This window comes from Aotus nancymaae, unplaced genomic scaffold (genome assembly GCF_030222135.1).
Source record: "Aotus nancymaae isolate 86718 unplaced genomic scaffold, 86718_ANA_hifiasm-v0.15.2.pri h1tg000077l, whole genome shotgun sequence".
Lineage (NCBI taxonomy): Eukaryota > Metazoa > Chordata > Mammalia > Primates > Aotidae > Aotus > Aotus nancymaae.
In genome coordinates, this window is record NW_026988492.1 from 15,370,799 (window position 1) to 15,392,028 (window position 21,230).

The following is a 21,230-nucleotide window of genomic DNA, read 5'->3' on the forward strand; positions in this document are numbered from 1 at the left end:
AATGACGCTTCTAAGCTGACAATTAGATATTCATTCAACACGCCCTTAATGAATTCTCAGAAGAGCTTTATTTTTTAGTTTCTTCACAAAGTACTGAAGGATATCAGCCTATGGAATGGATTTTGGGTTTTCCTGGGGCTCACATGTTTGACATTGTTGTCTGTGCTAGAGGGGATGAAAGCTTAATTAAAGATCTAATCTGAACATTAACAAAATAACTGCTTTTAGATTTTAACTACTGCGGATGTGCCTATGGCAAATGTGCGAGGGATAACATCTCTCAGCAGCTTAAAAGATCACACGTTCGGAGCTACTGTCTAGGGTAGCTTCACTGAATATTGAAGACTTACAAGGAAGGCTATGCCCAACAATGTCAAGGTCTGATCCTGCCCTTTGATAATCACAGTGAAGGGCAATTTGGAAACCCAATTATTCTCATTGGAAAATACCGTATTCAGAGAGTGAATTTCCTAGATACAAGTCAATGCCAACTGCACAGAAAGGAAAGGATTTAGAACTAGACTGTATGTTTTTTTTGTTTGTTTGTTTGTTTTTTGGTGAGACAGAGTCTCACACTGTTGCCCAGGCTGGAGTGCAGTGGCTCAATCTTGGCTCACTGCAACCTCCACATCCCAGGTTCAAGCAATTCTCCTGCCGCAGCCTCCTGAGTAGCTGGGATTACAGGCACCCGCCACTAAGGCCAGCTGATTTTTTTGTATTTTTAGTAGAGATGAGGTTTCACTATGTTGGCCAGGCTGGTCTAGAACTCTGACCTTGTGATTTGCCCACCTCAGCCTCCCAAAGTGCTGGGATTATAGGCATGAGTCACCGTGCCCAACCAGAATGTATGATTTCATAGACTCCATCACATGTTTAACCAAACAACCAAGGATGTGAGTCAGCAATGTCATCTTTGAGTAGGAAAAATGAAACCCAGTTTATATTGTTTTTAAATGTCAAAAAGCAACTTGGAAAGATAAAGATTACTATTCTCAAATTTCAAACTACAAGTAATGGAAACAGTGTATGAAGCAAGTTCATTAAATTCTCTACGCTTCTCCTAGAAAAAAAAAAGACTGGGAAAAGGTGATTTTGAAAAATTCTTCCACCTAAAAACCTTCAGATTTAAGTAAAACTCAACTGAATATTTTTAAAAGGACAACCAAAATTCTAAAAAAAAAAGAGCCGATATTCAAAGACCTTACTTCAGCAGTCATTTAAAAGAATATACACTATTTCCAACAAGCAGTTAATGAAGGTGAGAACATATACACATTGAGACTCCAAATTCCAAAAGAAGCAAAAGGCCTGAATAAATCATTTAGACAACAAAAGTAACTGAAAAAGTAATGAAAAGAAGACCTACCGAAATGTATGCTCCGACAGCTGAGTTAAATTTAATACTCTTTTCTTTCTTTCTTGTTTTTTCTCTGAGACAGGTTCTGGCTCTGTCACCCAGGCTGGAGTGCAGTAGCACGATTATGGCTCACTGCTTCCTGGAATTCCTGGGTTCAAACAATCCTTCAGTTTCAGCCTCCCACTGGGACTACAGGAGCATACTACCACATATAGCTAGTTTTAAAATTTTTTATAAGGACACTGTCTTGAACTCCTGGCCTCAAGCAATCCTCATGCCTTGGCACTAAAACAACTGGGATTTCAGGCATGAGCCACTGCACTTGGCTCCATATTTAATTAAAAAAAAAAAAAAAACATTTGCAACATTATTTGAGGGACCTTAGATCTTAGAAAAATATGGAGAGCTCCTTGATTCATTTTAGGTTATCAGAATACCTTTAATTTTTAATAAAACTGATGAAATTAGGACAAAATTTAAAAATCTATAGAGCAATCTCACTTGTGAGCATAGAAACAAATATTCTAATCAAAATTATATCAAATAAATTTGAAATTGTTCTCCAAAAATAATGTGTCTTAATTAATCCGAGCCTTCCAAGAAAGGAGTTTTGGTTTAATGTAGGAACTCGGTCACCATATTCAGTTACATCAACAAATGAAAGTGTCAAGTTATAGAATCCTATCTAAATGTTGAAAAGACTACGAAAATCTAGTGAACAATTTCAAAGTCACAAATCTTAATAAAATAACAAAAGGAAATAATTAAATAAAGACTAGTGAACAACCCCAAAATAAATAGCATTCTAACTGGCAAATGATATTACTTAAAATGAGAAATGACATAATATATTTCTGCAATAATTATCAATTAGAGATAATATTAGACAACATTTATTATCTTAGACTAATATTATCTAAAGGTCTAGTGAATGTAGAAGTCAAGGAAATAAAATTTTGAATAGACATTATAGAAAAATAGAAGTTCTTATGTTTTACCAATAATATAATTGTAAAAATAAAAACACAACATATTCTATTTTTTTATAATTATAATAACATTTAGACAATTTGGTAAGCTAAATGGAAACAGATATATTATAAAATTATTTCTCTTAACATTAGCAGTAAGTTTCTAGACAGAGAAACAGCAAGAAATGTCCAACTCCCGGTAACAAAATTAATTTTTTTAAATGTAGGAATAAATTTAACAAAAAAGGGACATAATTTATATGAAGAGCATTATAAACTTTGTGAAAGACTACAAACTCTCTGGTTGATGAAAAGAGATAACATGTTTCTAGATGGACAGATAATAGAATTAAAATATGAAGTTATTGACAATTGATTTGGAAGCTACATGCTACCCTATGATACCTTTAACCAAATATTTGGAAATTTGATAATATTATCTTAAAATGGTATGTGCAGATAAGGGGTATAGACAGGCTAAACTCTGACCACAGACCCAGGGACTTCTAGGACTATCTAGGTCTCTTGATTTATCTTTTTATAAGCCTGCTCTAAACAATGAGCAAAGTTAGAGAAATATGGAATTTACCAATTTAATTCCGGGTAATGCCAAGGAGTTCACTTCTGGTAATCAGAATTGTTTATGGTAAACTTCTTACACATCCACATACCCCAAAGGGGTTATATGATCAGCACAATATAAAAATTAAAGGATAGAGTGAAGAGACTCCCTGTGTTTAAGTGTTCACATCTGTCTTGACCTCATCTTTTGTAAAACTTGCACAATTTTTAATGCAATGGCCTAGAGGTAACACCTTACATGTTTTGAGAATGTTAGAGACTAGTCTTTATAATAAATACAAATGCAAAAGTTATAAACAAGCATTACTGTATAAAGAAATAAGTAATATATAAAATAAAATAAAACTATTCCAATCAGATTTGGTTCAGGAATGCAAGATGGGTTTAATATTTTAAAAATCAGTGTACATTATAGATAAAAGAGATAATCTGACAAATGATCACAATAGATACTGAAAAAAATATGAAATGTTTTAACATACATTTATTATTAATTAAAAAGCACACTCTGAATAGAAGGTAACATTCTTTTTTTTTTTTTTTTTTTTTTTTTGAGACGGAGTTTTGCTCTTGTCACCCAGGCTGGAGTGCAAGAAGGTAACATTCTTATATGATAAAGAATAAAATTTTTCAGTAAGTGCAGCACTTAAGATTAAACTATTGACAGTTTTCCTCTGAGACACAAACAAGTCTAGCAGCTATTGCCAGTTCTATTCAAGACATTCTAGAAATTCTACCCAGTACATAAAACAACAAAAGGAAAACAGAAGTCTTAAGATTTAGAAAAAAGGAAATAAAACCGTCATTATATGCAGACAAAATAAATGTGACCCTAGAAAATAAAATACATAAGTTCTTAGCTGTGATAAATAAAATTAGCAAGGCCACTGGATATAAGATCAATATTTTCTATAAAAATGCATTTATATGTCAGCAATTATCAAAATAAGAAGTTTTCTTAAACTAACATTTATAATAGCTACAAAAACCTAGGAAAATATTAACAAAAAAATTTTCAAAATCTTTACACTGAAAGCTGTAAAATATCATTTAGTAAAATTAAAGAACCTAAATAAATTGAAACTTGGAAACATTTAAAAACTATTTTTCAGTGAAATACAAATAACTATTACATACGAGAAATCATTATATACCCATTAATTGGAATTTTTTTTTAAGAGAATTGTAATGCTTCTTGCTGGTAGAAAAACAGGAAAAAGTACTCCCATTTTGCCACTGAAAACTGAAGTACTATAGTTTTAGGGGAAAGAAATCTATCTTTATTGAAAGTATAAATACATATCTTGCTTTAAAAATATAGAAGTCACACTCCTAGTTATCTATTGAATAAAAATAAAACTTTCCTACATGAGGAAATGGTACAAGAATAAATTCACAGCATCGTCATGGTACTGATGTCACTGGTTAGGGGAATGGCCAGACACATTATGGTGCATCCAAACCAAATAAATTAAGCTAAATGAACAAACATGAATTAAACTTCTGATTCCAGGTAAGATTGAGTGTCACAGACAAGATTCTATCTTCTGTCTTAAACTAGCAAGAAGATAACAGCATATTTAACATGAATTTTCAAATACAGGATGATGGGAATGTAGGATAGTGATACATCACAGGAGAGTGATCTCTGAGACAGAAGAAACAAATGAGTTAAGTCCTGTAATTCCACAGTTTACTGCCTAGACAGTTTCTAGGTGCCTGTGCAGAGGGAAACACAGGAGTGTGGTAGTCTCCTCAAACTGAAACAGTCAGTGCTTTGGGGAGACCCACATGGCTAGAATTCATAAGACAGAGTCCCAGCTGCCCCTTCCAGGTACTGGAGCTTTCTCTACAGCTGTGAAGACAGCAAATTCCAGAGATCTGCAGACAGTCCCACCTAAATCGCTATGTGAGGATCAATTAGTGTATGGATTGGAGAAAACTATCTGAGTCTGGGGGTATAAACACCTGACATGGATAGCTGGAATATTTCTCGAAGGTTATAGAAAGTCAGGAATGGTAGGATTCTCTCATCAACCAGAGTACAAAAAATAGACATAGGCATTGGATAGAGAACTCAAACCAAATAAACACTTATGTTCAGACAAAAACACATATGCAAAGTGCTTTTACTCATATTCAACAATATTTGGAAACCATGCAAATGTCCTGCAGCTGGTTAGTGGATAAATGAAGTGCTGTTCATCCACACACACACAGTGGACCCCGCTACTCAGCAGAGAAAAAGGAAGGAACTGCGGCTGAAGCCAGCGACATGGATGAGCCTCAAGTCCTGTATGCTAACTGAAAGAGGCCAGAATCAAAATGCTACATATGGTGATTCCATTTTCAAGACTTTCTGGAATAGCCAATACAGTAGGGATAGCAATCAGATCATTCGGTGTCAGTGGTTGGAGGTGGGAGAATTACTGAGTACAAAATGGCACAGAAGAAAGTGTGGGGCAGAAATGAAATTGTTTTATATCTTCGCGTTTGTGATGGTTACACAATCGTATATGTTGGCTGGAACTCAGTGAACTGTACATTAAAATGGTTGAATTTTACTACATTTAACCTATATTTCATCATAAAAAATGAAAAAAAAGTAGATAGTATTTGATGACTTGGAGCAATTGCCATAAGCTACCTTTAGTAACAAGACAGGGACAATAGTTACAAAATAATATATTTCTTATAAAATAACCACAGAAACACATATAATTTTAAATATGTATGTATCTACTATGCATATATCTGTGTGTGACTATATAACCATAGATAAAAGTGGAAGATAATTAAAATGAGTTGCCTATTTCAATGGAAATTTAACAGAGTAACTGGGAATGGGAAGGTAGAAACCAAACAAAAGAGGAAGGTAGGAAATTCGAGACTTAATTACACACATATACACAAAAAAACTACATAATGTCAACATATCCAGCCTGGCCAACATGGTGAAACCTCCGACTCTAGTAAAAATACAAAAACAAAAAAATTAGCCGGGTGTGGTAGTGTGCACCGGTAGTCTCAATACTTGGGAGGCGAAGGCAGGAGAAATGCTTGAACCTGGGAGGTGGAGTCTGCAGTGAGCATAGATCACACTACTGCACTCCAGCCTGGGCAACTGAGTGAGTCTGTCTCAAATAAATAAATGGTTTTAAAAGCTGTAATCTATATGTTTAAAGCTCTAAGAACAAAATGAACTAGAACTCCACTTTCTTAAATATCAGAACTATTAGGCTGCCTCTAACTCTCAGAAATTTCCATCTCACTTCCCTTTCTCTTCCTGTTCCTTTTTTTTCTCCTCTTCCGCACTTGTAACTTAAAACCACTACTGATTCTCTTTAAAGCTTGATAACAGCAATTATGGTAAAAAGATGTTGACTCCGTCCTTGATCCAGATATATATATATATATATTTGGCCCTTTCTAAAATGAGAAAGAGTGCATTTCTGTTCCTCACACTCTGTGTAAGATCAGCTAGCTACTCCCAGTTTTATCAGTCATACTGTTCTATTTCACTATTCATCTCACTGGAAAAGAAGTATGGGTCTTTCCACATTTAACACAGGGGCTCTATTATAATCTTTTTAATGCAAATCACAATTACATAGTAACTATAAGATGGCAAGAGTCTGAAGGTGAATCATAAGCATATTTTCTAATTGTCCTATCTGGTGTTATTTGTAGTCTTCTTATTAGAATGAACAACAAATACCTATTAATGCTTATGGAGCTCTTACTATATGAAAAACCTTCACAGCTGTTATTTCATTTAATCCTCATGACAACTCTACAGGCAAGCTACTTCTCTTTTCTCTATTTTCTATCTAATAAAACTGAAGCACGCTGGTATTTAGACACAGGTGCAGTGTCAACCAGCACAATCCTGGGCAGCCCATGCTCTTCCCTAACTGGTTATGGTAGCGCTTACATCAGACCACCGTGACACAGCATCATCCCTTTGGGAATCACTGCCTAGGCTCAGGGCTTCATCATCTCTCACTGATATTTCTTCAGCACATCCATGTTTTTTCAATCCAGTCTTTCATCCTCTCCATTCCCCTCATCTCAGCCAGAACAGCCCTTTAGAACAAATTTGATTGGTCACATGTTTTAATATGACTACCTGGGTCACCACCATCCTGCAGACACATTTTTAATTCTTCAGCACTCTCTAGAGTCCCCTTCCTTCCTCTCCTGTTTCATCATTGCTGTTCTCCCTGTCTAATCACACACATCTTTCATCCAAAGTGACTCTCGTCTCTCTGTCCTCTTTTGGGATTCTTCCTCTTTCGGGATTCTTTCCTCTAAATAGGACACAATCCCTGCCACCCCTCCTTGGTTCTGCCTTCTCTCCATATTTCATTACTTATGGCTTTCTGACTGCTTTGCATTTCTCTTCAGTGCTCAGTTCAGGAGTCATCTCTTTCAGTAAAGCATCTCAAATGCATCTAAGTCACCCTCCATCCTTCTTAAAGCATTCATCAGAACTGATTGCAATTCCTTGCTTATCTACTTCAGCTACTAGACTGAGACCACCTCAAAGGCAGGGATCATTGGTGTCCATCTTTGTGCATCCAGGTATTATTATATATGCTATATATTTAATAACTGGCTTGAACAAAGAAAAAGAAGCAAAACATTATATGAGTTTAGAGAAAATGTGCTGTTAGTACATAGTTCCAATGATTTATAGTCCCCTTTCTATTTTAAAATTTATTTTTATTTTTATTTTTATTTTTTATTTTTATTTTTTTTTTTTTTGAGACGGAGTTTCGCTCTTGATACCCAGGCTGGAGCGCAATGGCGCGATCTCGGCTCACCGCAATCTCCGCCTCCTGGGTTCAGGCAATTCTCCTGCCTCAGTCTCCTGAGTAGCTGGGATTACAGGCACGCGCCACCGTGCCCAGCTAATTTTTTGTATTAGTAGAGACGGGGTTTCACCATGTTAACCAGGATGGTCTCGATCTCTTGACCTCGTGATCCACCCGCCTCGGCCTCCCAAAGTGCTGGGATTACAGGTCTATTTTAAAATTTAAACTTAATATAGTCTGCCACAAAATGTTAAAGAAATGAGTCATGGCACAAAAGCAAAAATTAAGAACTTACTACATTGTTAAACAATAAACTGGATTTATGACTGTAGCCAACAGATGAAGGATTCAATTCTCCTACCCCATCCCCCAGCACCATCACCCACTACCACCAACCCCAATTTCTAATGGATGTAATTAAAAATATGATCAACATTTATTTTGGTATAATTCTTTGGAAGTCTGAAAGAAGAAAGAAATAGGATAATGTTCAATGAGGCTGAAAGATGATCTACAGTGTAAGTGCAGTTGTACTATCATAAGGTTGGTCAGGTGTGGTGGCTCACTCTTGTAATCCCAGCACTTTGGGAGGCCAAGGTAAGAGGATTGCTCGAGGCCAGGAGTTCAAGATCACCCTGGGGAACATTGTGAGACACTGTCTTTACTTAAAACACATACATTTAAGAAGTAATGTTAATATGATACTAACATCTATGGGGAATGACATCCGATGATAAATGTAAACAAAACAAAAGAAAAAAGAGAACAAATCCTTTCTGTTTTATTGGAGTTTCACAGGTGCTTACTGGAATACCACAGGTAGTCATGGTTCCTCTATTTTAAGAGAATATGTAAACACTGGAATGATGGTTAAAAATATATGTGTGTAAGAATAAGACTGTTTGTAATAAAGAAGCCTGAAGAGTGATTAAATTGCATTCAAGTATTTGTAGATTTATTTTACAGATAGTGTTAAATCTCTGTTCTCAGTTCCCAGAAAGGAGATTAGACTATTTTTCTTCCCGTTTTGAAAAAAATTGGATTGCTCTAAAAAGAAGTCAAGCATACTGTAAATGATTCCAGGAAACTTGAGAAAATGATCAGAAAAGTTTTCCACCTCTTTATGCCTTTAACCCAACCTTATAAAAACTGCAACAACAAAAATCTTGGTGATTAAAACAATGCTCCTTTCAGGGAACTCAGTTACCCACCAATTAGTAACTTGGTCAAGAGGTTTTAAAGCAAGACAAACCAGAGTTCCATGTATATAATCCACAGGAAAAAAATGAAAACACATGGTATCATCATTCCACAACATGCCAGAAAGAAAACTAATTCTTTTAAAAGGAGGAAAATGTCCTACCATGATTTATGTTTGCTGTGTGATCAGCTGCGGGAAAGTGATACTCTCCATTATTCAATCCTTTCACCAGCTTCCAGTGTGAATCTTCTGTGAGAAGTGGCTCCCAGCCACAGAAACCAGACTCAAAGTCACAGGTGAGATGCTTTACTGTTACATGTGGAAGAGAAAACAGGTGAGCAAAAATGAAGTAAGAGCATGCAGGGAAACACTGTTCTACATTAGCTAATCATCTTAGGAGGCCAGCATAATTATTCTGCGTGGAAGTGAATGTTTTCTGATGATGAGAATAGCTTTCCTTTATCCAGTCCCACACAATATCCCATGTGCTGTGCAAGCCATGACCCTTCCACATGCTTCTATCTGGAAGTCTGATGCATTTTATTCTAGTTGGCCATCTCTATTGTATTTAATGATGCAAGGTGGAACTACAGAGCTTTTCAGGGAGTAACTAATTTACTTGCCTAGTATAAACCTGCTGAGATGGTAGTTTAAAGGAAAAAAATCCACAGGGAAGAGGGGAAATTTAAATTAATTCTGCATACACAAACAACTTGAGGTCAGCAGCTCAGTGTTCATTTTATTATTCTATCCTAACACTTTCTAAAAAAAAAATACCTAGCCATTTGGAATTGCAGATAAATTAGATATTCTGGACTAAGCTTGTCTTTTTTTTTTTTCTTTTCTTTTTTTCTTTTTTTTTGGAGGTGGAGTCTCACTCTATTGCCCAGGCAGGTTGGAGTACAGTGGTGCAATCTCAGCTCAATGCAACCTCCACCTCCTGAGTTCAAGCAATTTTCCTGCCTCAGCCTCCCAAATAGCTGGGATTACAGGAACATGCCACAATGCCAGACTTTTTGTATTTTTAGGAGAGGCAGTGTTTCACTATGTTGGCCAGGCTTGTCTCAAACTCCTGACCTCAAGTGATCTGCTTATCTTGGCCTGTCAAAGTGCTGGGATTACAGGCATGAGCCACTGTGCCCTGCCTGAGCCTCTGCACCTGACCTGAGCTGTCTTCTCTTAATACATAACTAAAAGGTTGCCAAGTACTTAATTTCCTCCATTTATCATAAAATAACTGGTACTAGAGAAAGTTGGGGTTTGGAGCATGCTTTATAGGCATCTTTTCCAGCTTTGACACCAAATTCATGAGAGAAAACTAGACAGTTTCATAAAACTGGACAGTAAACTAGAAAGTCTAATAGCTTGATTTGTGCTTTCAAGAAATTTGTTTTTACGTGCTTAAATTTCCTTTTCCTATAAGAATCACAGTATCAGACTATCTTAGATAGTACTTTTAGGGATAAATTAATACAATTAATTTAAAAACATTTCTAAATATTCCTGTTTATACTGAGGCACTTTTAGAACAGTGAGGGAGAAAAGGAGAATTAAATTGTTTATCAGAAAACACCCAAAGTTTGGAAAGAATTCCTAAGATCTTCATGCCATTATCTTTAATAACAATAAAAACAGCCATACTACCACTGAGTTCCAAGTATGTGGCAGGTATTTCACATGCATTAATCTTAATTCTTACACTCTACCTAGTAAATATCATTTCCCAAAAGAGAAAACTGGAATTCAGAACACGAAGCAACTTGCCTGTGGTAAATTTTAGTAAATGGAACATCTAGACTTTGAACCTGACACCAAAAGCTCTTACTACAAAGCCTCCATAAACCAGGAACTGTTTCACAATTAAAAAGACTCCATCACCATGGGTTTGCTTCTGCTTCCGACCACTATGTTCAACTTGTAAATTTTAAATAATATGGCCAATTTCACAACAAATAAGCTCACTACATCTTAATAATCAAAGCATCTTCAAATCTCTCTAAATAGAGACACCTGATTTTATGACCACATATTTTATCACTGACATGTCAACTCTCAAAACACCGAAGTGCAGGAAGTAAATGACAATGCCACTTCCAATTTCTCTACATGCGAATTAAACCTTTAGAGCTGAAAGCAATGCTTGCTAGACAGTCATAGAAAAGACAGTGGGTCTTCCATTTCTGTGGGTTGCTTGTTGCAGATTCAACTAATCATGGTTCAAAAACATAGTAATAGCAGGATGTGTAACCTGCAGATACAGGGGCAGACTTTTCCCTGGGGGCTCAAGTTCTCCAGGGACTTGAACATCCATAGATTTTGGTATAGCATTTCTTTCATTACAAATGAATATTATCTTTTCCTCTAGATAGATTTCTCTAAAAATAAAAAACAAGTAAATTGACCACAGTATAATAATTAAAACATATTGCACATTGCTTAATAGTGCACCAATATGACAAGGAAGTGCAGTTTGCCCATATACCTAGCTGTAAATCTATTACTCTAGGATATGTTTTTCTCTTCTCAGGTCTGTCTACACAATTCATAGGATATGGCTGTTGATAAAACATTACTTTCCAGGGGAGAGTGTCTTTTATTTTTTGACAGTCTTGAGCACTTATAACCTAGCTGTGACTTTCTCCTTGGGCATTCACAGAACCTCTTGTCCAGTCCCTTGGTCCTCTGTGAGCTCTGCCACCTTCTAGGCCACCTCCCAAATTTTCTGTCAGTTGGTGGGGTGCAGGAATATTAAGACTCAAAGTGCATGTATAACCTCTGAAATGTACTTCAGAGTTCCAAATTCTTGGCTGTGGATTTGACCAAGGAATCCTTCCACCTACCTACAAGGGTACCCCCAATTCCTAGAACACACTTCTCTGGAATAAAAAATCTTGCATTGGTAGAGTGACCACATATCTGGCCAGGCCTGGCCGAGGGTTGCCTCAGTGCATGCCTGTTGTCCTAGCATAATAATTACTGCCTCTTTTTTCCCCTCTCTCAGTCCCTGTTTGGGTAATAAATTCAGTATTGCACTGTTACAGCAGCAAACTATGCATTGCTACACAAAGGAAGCAAGTCCATGCAAACAGCAATCTTCTTCACTGCAGATAGCTGCTGAAGTTCACATCCTAATTTCCCCAACAATGGTGTGAAATGGCAATGAAATCAACGAGCGTGAAAATGGAAAGTACTACATGACCGATGCACCCCACATCCTTACACAGACTCTTCACAATTGAACTGGTCACTCAACCGCAAAGATGTAAAGAAAGAAGCTCTCAAGATAAAAGCAACTTTTGATTGTATACATGTTAAAATTTGGTTTTAGGACAAAAGTTCAAACCATTTCTTTCATTACCTACATGTTTTATCAGTTAAACAATGTCAATCATTGTGCTTTTTACAGAACACTAAACACCACCGTCCTTTGAAAAATGAAAATTAGCTTTCAAAATCCATCACTGTAAAGATTTGTGAAAGCAACATGGTGCAATCACCTCGGTAAAAATCTTGGTGAACTGCTTGGCTGTTTTTACTAATATGTTCCTGTATACATAAAAGAATATTTTTTAAAGCTAAAAGTTCAAGGATGTCACTGTTCTGTAAAATACAAGTCAAATTCTGGTAACATAAATTAAAGTTCTTCCATTAATATCTCCCTACGTAGTTCAAAAACTTTACAGTGAACTTACAAATATCTGAAGAAAGCCAGGAGAGTCAAATGAATTCTGGCAATTATTAAATGCTTTATAATACTGTATGTGCTAAATGTAAATACTTGCAGAATCTAAAAAAATCTATTCATGTTATAAATAAAGTGCTTTCATTATAAACAATAACTTTGATTACGTGGTTGCTTTTATTTTAACTTTCTGTGATTATAGAATACACTTCACCATCTCTAAGCACTGTGTGAAGATATGGTGCTGTTCACAATTTTAGAGAAATTTTACTCAGAGTTCATCACTTAAAGTAATATTTTAAGATTATGACAAAGCTTTATCTTACATATTTAACCACTGAAGCCTATGAGCAGACAAGAAAAAATTTCATTGTGCAGCTGAGAAAAATTGTGGATCATGAAAAATAAAATATTTTATGAATCCTCCAGAAGTTAATCAGCTCTCTGTGAAATAAGAAAAAAGCTATGTATGGGAAACAAATGGGGAATATTTCATTTAATGAGAATACATTACATTCTAACAAGATTACATTATAAATATTTTGTCAACATGTGTTGGAAACCCACATAAATCATTGCTACACTAAATATTTATATATTGGTATTTCCTTTCCCTTCATAAAGTGTTTTAGCATTCAACATTTTTTTAATATGAAAGATGTCTAGAGACAATATCACAGTAAAAATTAATGCACTGTACAAGATCCTTGGTTTAAATTTCTTTCATTTGACTATTATACCAATTTCCCCTTTGAAGATACACAATTCATATTAGAATTTAAAATTATCTTAAAAGTCCTATAATTTTAAAAAACCATTTTTTTCATGGAATTTCTTTAACTATTTTGACTTGAACATAGATCTATCATGCCAACTTTTCTTGAACATAGTGAAGTAGATTATACATATATATATTTCCTATGAGTTATTGAAAATTTTATATATAAATACAAATGTGTATTTTATAGTGGTAAAATAGACATGACATAAATTTAACATTTTAACAATGTTTAATGTAAGGTTCTGTGGTCTTAGGTACATTCCCATTGTTGTACAATGATTACCACCATCCATCTCCAGAACTTTTTCATTCCCAAACTGAATCCTACTAAACAATAACTTCCATCTCCCCTCCCCTTAAACCCTGGCAACTACCATTTTACTTTCCGTCTCTATGTATTTGCCTACTCTAGGTACCTTATATAAGTGGAATCAAACAATATGTGTCCTTTTGTCTCTGGCTTATTTCACTTAACATAATGTCTTCAAGGTTCATCCATGTTGTAGCAAGTGTCTGAAAATGAGATCTATTTCATGTATAAACTGTTCAGGGACCCAATGTATATCTTTGGACATGTTTGGCATGTTGTATTTTAATTATTTTGATATAAATTTTTAAAAACATATTGCATATATATTTATTACTTTTTAAATCTTTATTGATGTATGATTGATAAATAAAATTGTAACTAAGGTACACAATGTAATGTTTTGATATACATATACATAGTGAAAAGATTATCATAGTCAAGCTAATTAGCACCATTTCATTATATAGTTACCTTTTGTGTGTGTGATGAGAACATTTCAGACCTACTCTCAGCAAATTTCAAGTATACAATACAGTGTTATTAACTATAGTCACCAGGCTGTACACTAGACCCCCAGAACTTATTGTCTTGTAAATAAAAATTTGTATCTTTTTCCCAACACCTCCTCATTTCTGCCAGGCCTCAGCCCTGGACAACTGTCATTCTACTCTCTATTTCTACAAATTCTACTTTTTTAGAATCCACGTGTAAGTGAGATCATGCTGTATTTGTCTTTCTTGGTCTGGGTTATTTCACTCTGCATAATCCCCTCCAGGTTCATCACTGTCGCAAATAGCAGGATTGTTCTCTTTATTATAACTGAATAATATTCCATTGTGAGTACATATACATTTTACACACACACACACACACACACACACCCCACTTGTTTGATCCATTCTCAGAGACTTCAGTTGTTTTGGTTGGATATTGTGAATAAAACTGCAATGAACATGAGGATGCAAATTTATTTTCATCTTAACTACCCTCATTTAATACAGGATTATGTTAATAAATATCCAAAATCTATTGTTTGGTATTATGGTGATGCTTTTAAGGACTAGCGAAGCAATCAGAGTTTTTGCTTCTACCCTGAGAGAACTCTGACTTGTCTGCCTTTCATTTTTATCAATTTTTTTAGATGCCATCTGTTTCTTCCCCTAGCTGTCTTCCTTCCTGAAGCCTCTTTGGTACAGTGGTTTGCAAAGTTTCACATACAGACAAGTCACCTGGGACCTTGTTCCATTCTCTGGTTCTGTAAGGCTGGGCCAGGGCCTGGGGTTCTGCATTTCACTAAGTTTCCAGGTCATGCTGATGCTCTGGTCCATGGAGTTTGCTATAGCAGCAAAACCCATAGGCCCTTTTTGTTAACTGCTTTTGAAAAGCCATTGGGCTAGAGGCTATGTTATGCCATATATTAAAATAATACCTAAAAGTAAGGGCAACTTGATAATGAGAGAACACCTGAGTAAGTATGCCTTTGGGGAAAAGCACACTGACTGTGGAATACCAACTGACAATCCTCATGAGTTCATTTTTACTCATTCTCCAGAATATTCCTGGTGCTATTCAAACCGCCTGCACAGCCACACCCTCCTAGAGATTCATTCTAAAGTGCAATAAAAAGAAAAAGATATAAAGGTATTTTTCTGGTGCTTCATGAACGGGGAAGAACTGTTTATGAAAAAAACTTGGTATTACAAATGTTGATAGAAAATTTTTTTAAAAAATTTGCAAAATACAAATGTATAAGTATGTGTAAAATGTTTCAAAGTGGTTTTAAATTTCAAAAGAAAAGCCTTTCTTACTTTGTAAGAATATGCATGTGTCTATATGCACAAATATATTAAATACTTCAATGCAGCAAATAGTATAAATTTCTATCAATTTGAATAATTCAAATCTATATAAATAATCTCTTCACAGCAGAAATAATTGTATAAATATTTACATGAAACACTCAGTTTGGTATCAAATACATGAATACACATATAAACTGCATGCAGTATGGCTTTTTATGACATATTCCCTATATCAAGTCAATCTCAATCATGTAAACATGACAGGTTTTCTTTGGACAAATGAGGTTACACTACTTAAAAACTTAAAAGACTAATAAAATACTGTTTTTGTTGAGAAACACAATTACCCATTCATGTACTCACTCAAAGAAAATAGCAGAATGGTATCAAGATATACTGAATTGGAAAAATGCCATAAAGATAATCAATGAAACTTCAATAAAGGAAGATAAATAAGAAAGTATGTCAAAAATCAAATGCTAAACAATTTTCAAAAGGTGAACATAAAGAATGATTTACTACGGGGAAAACAATGGAGGGAAAAAAAGCTAAGCTTCCAAATATGCAAGTGGGCTGGGCACGGAAGCTTGCGCATGTAATTCCAGCACTTTGGGAGGCCAAGGCAAGTGGATCACCTAAGATCAAGAGTTCGAGACCAGCCTGGCTAACATGGTGAAACCCCATCACTACTAAAATACAGAATGAGCTGGGTGTGGTGGCCCATGCCTATAATCCCAGTTACTTGGGAGGCTGAGGCAGGAGAATCTCTTGAACTTGGGAGATGGAGATTGTAGGGAGCTGAGATCATGCCACTGCACTCCAGCCTGGGCAACAAAGCAAGACTCCGTCTCAAAATATATATATATATATATATATACACACACACACACACACACACACACACACACAAAAAAGGAAACAAAGGAAAAATATTTTCCTTCAGTTACTGACATTAAGAATAGAAACTGTTAGAAAGATAAATTTCCCCAATTGAAATGAACCAAATTATCTGTAAAAAGATTTAATAAAACATAGAAACTTGACATATATTGGAGCAGATAAATTGTTCTTTCATTATTCATTGTGAACAAATGACGAGAGTCGCTCAAAAAATCCTTTCAGCTCATACTGATTAGCTGATTATTTGGTTTAAAGCTAGGAGACTGAGGTATTAACCGAATTGCTGTTGATGAACACAGCAGAAGAGGATTTTACCCTTACTTTCTCATCTCCTTTCTCCCCTGTCCCTCTGTGTTGCTCTTAATAAAATCCTAGTTTCTCAAGAGAAACCTATTAGACAGAGCTTTTCACTTAAAAGGTGGCATTTATCTTATTATAATATTTTCCCCTCTGCTCAACAAAACATCTCACTAAAATAAAACACTGCAGTGAAATAAATGTCAAATTTTTAATATTTTTTAAAAGCCACTTGTTTGTAATACAGAAATTGGATTCATTTTCTTGGAATTCATGTTTTCTAAAGAGACACAGGGATCTCAGTTGCTAAGTTACCTCATATGAGAACCATCCTGTGGATTGTAAATTAAACTACATTTTTGTTGAAATATGACTATGCTTGAATAGTAATGGGATCTCTTGTCATTACTTGTATCAAAGACTCTTCAGAAAGGCCTGAAAGAAAGGTTGGAGAACTTCTGCCCTCCCAAATGCCAGACATGGCTGAAGAGATTTCTACAGTCATCATGGCTGCCCAGGAGGAAGGGCCGCCCTCCTCCTACTTGCCCCTCCCCGCTACAGCTTCTAAGATGATTGACTAGAGAGGAAAAAAGCATACACTTAATAAAAGTTAGCAAGCCATACTCTATGTCTCCAAGGGGAATTTACAAAAAGGTTCCCTCTCCCACCCATCTTCTCTTTAATCAAAGCACACACGTTCACTCACCTAGCCAACAGTTATCACAACTATTCATTTGTTGAATAAATAGGTGTTGCAGTCTTTGCAACAAGAACCAAAACATTAAGTTTAATAGAGATCCCTGAAGGAATAGTGCTAATAGTTTCAGAGTGATAATGCATATTTATCATATTTCATTCGTATGACTTACCTTTGCCTTGAGAGAAACAAAGATCATTTTAAATCCAACTAACAGTCGTGAATTAGAGCATGTAAACTAGTAAGCCATTCACTCACTTACAGCAAGTTGCTGGCTCTTCATCACTCCCATCAGAGCAGTCCTGCCGAGAGTCACAGATGGATTCACTGGTGATGCACTGGCCACTAGTGCAAGGGAATTCATCTGCAGAGCAAAGCTTTCTGGATTGGGTCTGTCCACAGGCATAGACCCAGAGATGATCAAGCCCCATAAAACTTCTCTGGCTTAAAAGAGTCCCTTCAAAAATAATCTTCAGGGGAAAAAAAAATCAATTTATGAGTTTACAGTCTCCTTAATAAGACAAAAAAAAAAAAAAGCCAAAGAAGGTTGATAAAGACTAGTTATTGAGAAAATGTGTTTAAAGCAACCAAGGCAATATATAACCTATTCCTGTTTGATAAGCCTAACCCACACTCTTAAGACTCAACGGAAACATTTGCTCCACTAAAGGCTCAGAGAAAGCTTCCAGGATCAGGCAAAACACAAGCATCCCACTTAACTATCAAAAATGTCCCCAACCTGTTACATGGTCATCATCTTTACAGCTCTCTCTCTTTCATTTTCAAGGAAAATAAGAAAGTATCGTCATTACTTATAGAACAAGAGCTGTAACTGCATCTGATTTATTTTTTAACTATTCAAATTAGTATTTGAGTACATGAAGAAAAACATCAAGCAAATAGAAACAGACACAATATAGAAACAGAAAAATGTGAAGGAATAAACATAAAACTCTATTAAACTTCCATAAAAGAGTAATTCCTTTAATGAGAAAAGAAGTGCCATTAAAGTAAATAAACCTTGTTGTCATCAACTGAATTGCTAGCTTTTCTGGAGATAGGCAATATTAGCAAATGAAACAACCACACATTGCTAGTCAAGTAGAAGTAATGTCAAAATATTAGTATTTTTTGAGTTTCTACCAAGAGCAATTGTTACTTAACACCAAAAGTGCAGAACTAGAAATAGCTGACTGTATCACAAATAACTAATTCTTTGCTGTTCAAAACATTAGCCATGAGTACAAAGGACTATTTCAATTCAAATTAATTAAAATAAAATAAAATTTAGTTCTCTCAGTTATAGTAGCCAAATTTCAATTGTTCAATAGCCTATATGATCGGTGGCTACCATATTGGACATTAGATATAACGCATTTCCATGATGCAGAAAGTTCTATTAAACAGCACTAAATGTAGTTAAAATTCTGGCCAGATACTAAGAATAAAAATTGACTTCCTTCAGTTTCATCTGGCTTAAAGTTTATGAATAGATTTTCTTTTCAAAACACGAGGATAGGTGCAGAGGCTCATACCTGTAATCCTCGCACTTTGTGAGGGCGAGGAGGGCAAGTCACTTGAGGTCAGGAGTTCAAGACCAGCTCGGACAACATGATGAAACCCATTTCCACTAAAAATGCAAAAATTAGCTAGGTGTGGGGGCAAATGTCTGTAGTCTCAGCTGCTTTGGAGGCTGAGGCAAGGGAATTGCTTGAGCCCAGGAGGTGGAAGCTGCGGTGAGCCAAACTCATACCATTGCACTCCAGCCTGGGTGGAGCATGACTCCATCACAAACAAACAAACAAAATATGAGGGATATATATTTAGTTGTTCATTAAGAATTACTTATGATCAAATTTTCAGTTTACAAATATGTCTAACAATCTGGTTTAGAAAGTAATATTAAATTTAAATCATATCCAATAATAAGAAAACTTTGTATGCTGCTACATTCTTTTCCCATAATGAATATCATACATGTGAAAACTACTAACCTATAGCTGTGTATTTTTGGAGGAGCAAGAGATCAGATATGTGGAAATGATATCAATTTGGGTTTCAAAAATTGATGGGTTTAAACTTAGATCCCAAAGGCCTATAATTATTGAACAGCTAATTATATTTCATGCACTTGAGAATCTGGAATAACTCTCAAATTCATTTTCTTCACATTTTACTTTGCTATGTCTTTGAGTTAAAACAAAATTTAATCTTCAGTTTATGGGGGAAAAAAAACTTGTTTATTACCTGAGAAGTCACAAAAACAGATATCAGTCTACAAAAATTAGTGTCAAAATGTGAACTCAATAGGCTGTGATAGGATGAATGGAGTATCACCATAAAGAAATGGAATTGGTTTCATAACCCACACATATAACCAGTCTCATCATCCTATACTCACACTCCAGCATAAATAAACTTACACATTCTGTATATTATGTTGGTGCAAAAGTAATTGAGGTTTTGTCCATTAAAAGTAAAGGCAAAGGCCACAGTGGCAAAAGCTGCAATTACGTTTGAACCAACCTAATACAACACAAAGTGTCCATTTAATTTTTTAAGAGACAGCATTCCTATTCAGCCTATATATGTTTCATATATTTCCTGGTGTAGACAGAGCTATCCATGTGTCATAAAGATATGAATTATTGCATTCAAAACATTTGCCTATACTCGACTAAATTTTAATACCAGTTCACTATTTATCTGCTTCCTAATGCAATTTGTTTCCCTGGGTGCAAAGCACGATGCTGAGGAGCAAGAAGGGAAGGCTATGGAGAATGAAGAAGCTGTGAACAAGAGTAGACACATTCTATTTCCTCTGCTGTGGGAAATTTGGTCTGAGAAGGAACATGCACAATTTGAAAAGTAGGCAATTGCTCTCCCCAAGTACACAAATATGCATCCATAATTTAAATGCTAATTTAACTTTAGGAGTGTATGCATGATCACTTTAAGCTAAAACTTAAAGCATAATAAAAAATATCTGGTTTTTTTTTCTTTCATACCTTAAACGTCTTCAGACCTTCTGGTATTAACACATCTGCTTTCACCCATTGGCTGTGAGTTGATGTGTTATATGTCCAAAATATTTCTTCTTCCTTTGATTTGAAGAGAAAGACATCACTCATTCCCCATATTCTAATGTCATATTTACATACATGCTCTCTTAACTACATTTTAGTAGTTATTACCTTACCTGTATGATATAAAATACTAGGAAATCTAAAGTCTTGATAGTAAAAATGAAAAAGCTGGATATCATTTTTAAAAAATATGAAAATGATGCATGTTTATGCAGTAAAGCTCCTTTTTATAGGTAAAGAGTATTAGGATGGAACAAAAATGTAGATGAAATCTTTAAAAAAAACAGTACAGAACTTCAAAAATAAAATTCTGAATAACAGTTAATAAAATCAGCAATTTAAATGTTGATCTCAATAATATTACTACATTTTGTAATATTGCCATGATACTAGAAAAGAAAAAGATTACAGGCAAACATTTAATGTAAAGGTTAAAAATGTTATCAGATGCATTTTCTGCACAATTTCAATTTATACAAAATACTTTTTTCCTATGGAAACATTTGTTCCAAGTTCCGAACAATCCAGTTATTTTCTGAAAATTATAATCTTAATTTGATCATTCTATCAAAGGCCTTTTTACATCTTTTAGAGAAATCTATGTCATGCACCTTTATAATGGTCATTTTTCAGACTGCAAAATATATATAAAATTGTTACTACATGCTATGAGTTTACTAACAAGCCTTTATTGCATTCAAAACATTTATCGAGTATAAGAAACTGAATAAAAGTCTATGGTGAAAC

At 35.1% G+C, this 21,230-nt stretch overlaps 1 protein-coding gene across 1 annotated transcript in view; it reads right to left on the reverse strand.

Annotated features, from left to right (window-relative positions):
* Positions 1-21,230, reverse strand: part of MALRD1 (MAM and LDL receptor class A domain containing 1) — a 609,315-nt gene that overhangs the window by 503,796 nt on the left and 84,289 nt on the right. Inside the window, exons 9-11 of the mRNA XM_064368444.1 lie at positions 20,406-20,498; positions 17,660-17,867; positions 9,091-9,237 (exon numbers count right to left, since the gene is read on the reverse strand). Coding sequence (XP_064224514.1) covers positions 9,091-9,237; positions 17,660-17,867; positions 20,406-20,498 — 448 coding nt within the window. The remainder of the gene's footprint in view (positions 1-9,090; positions 9,238-17,659; positions 17,868-20,405; positions 20,499-21,230) is intronic.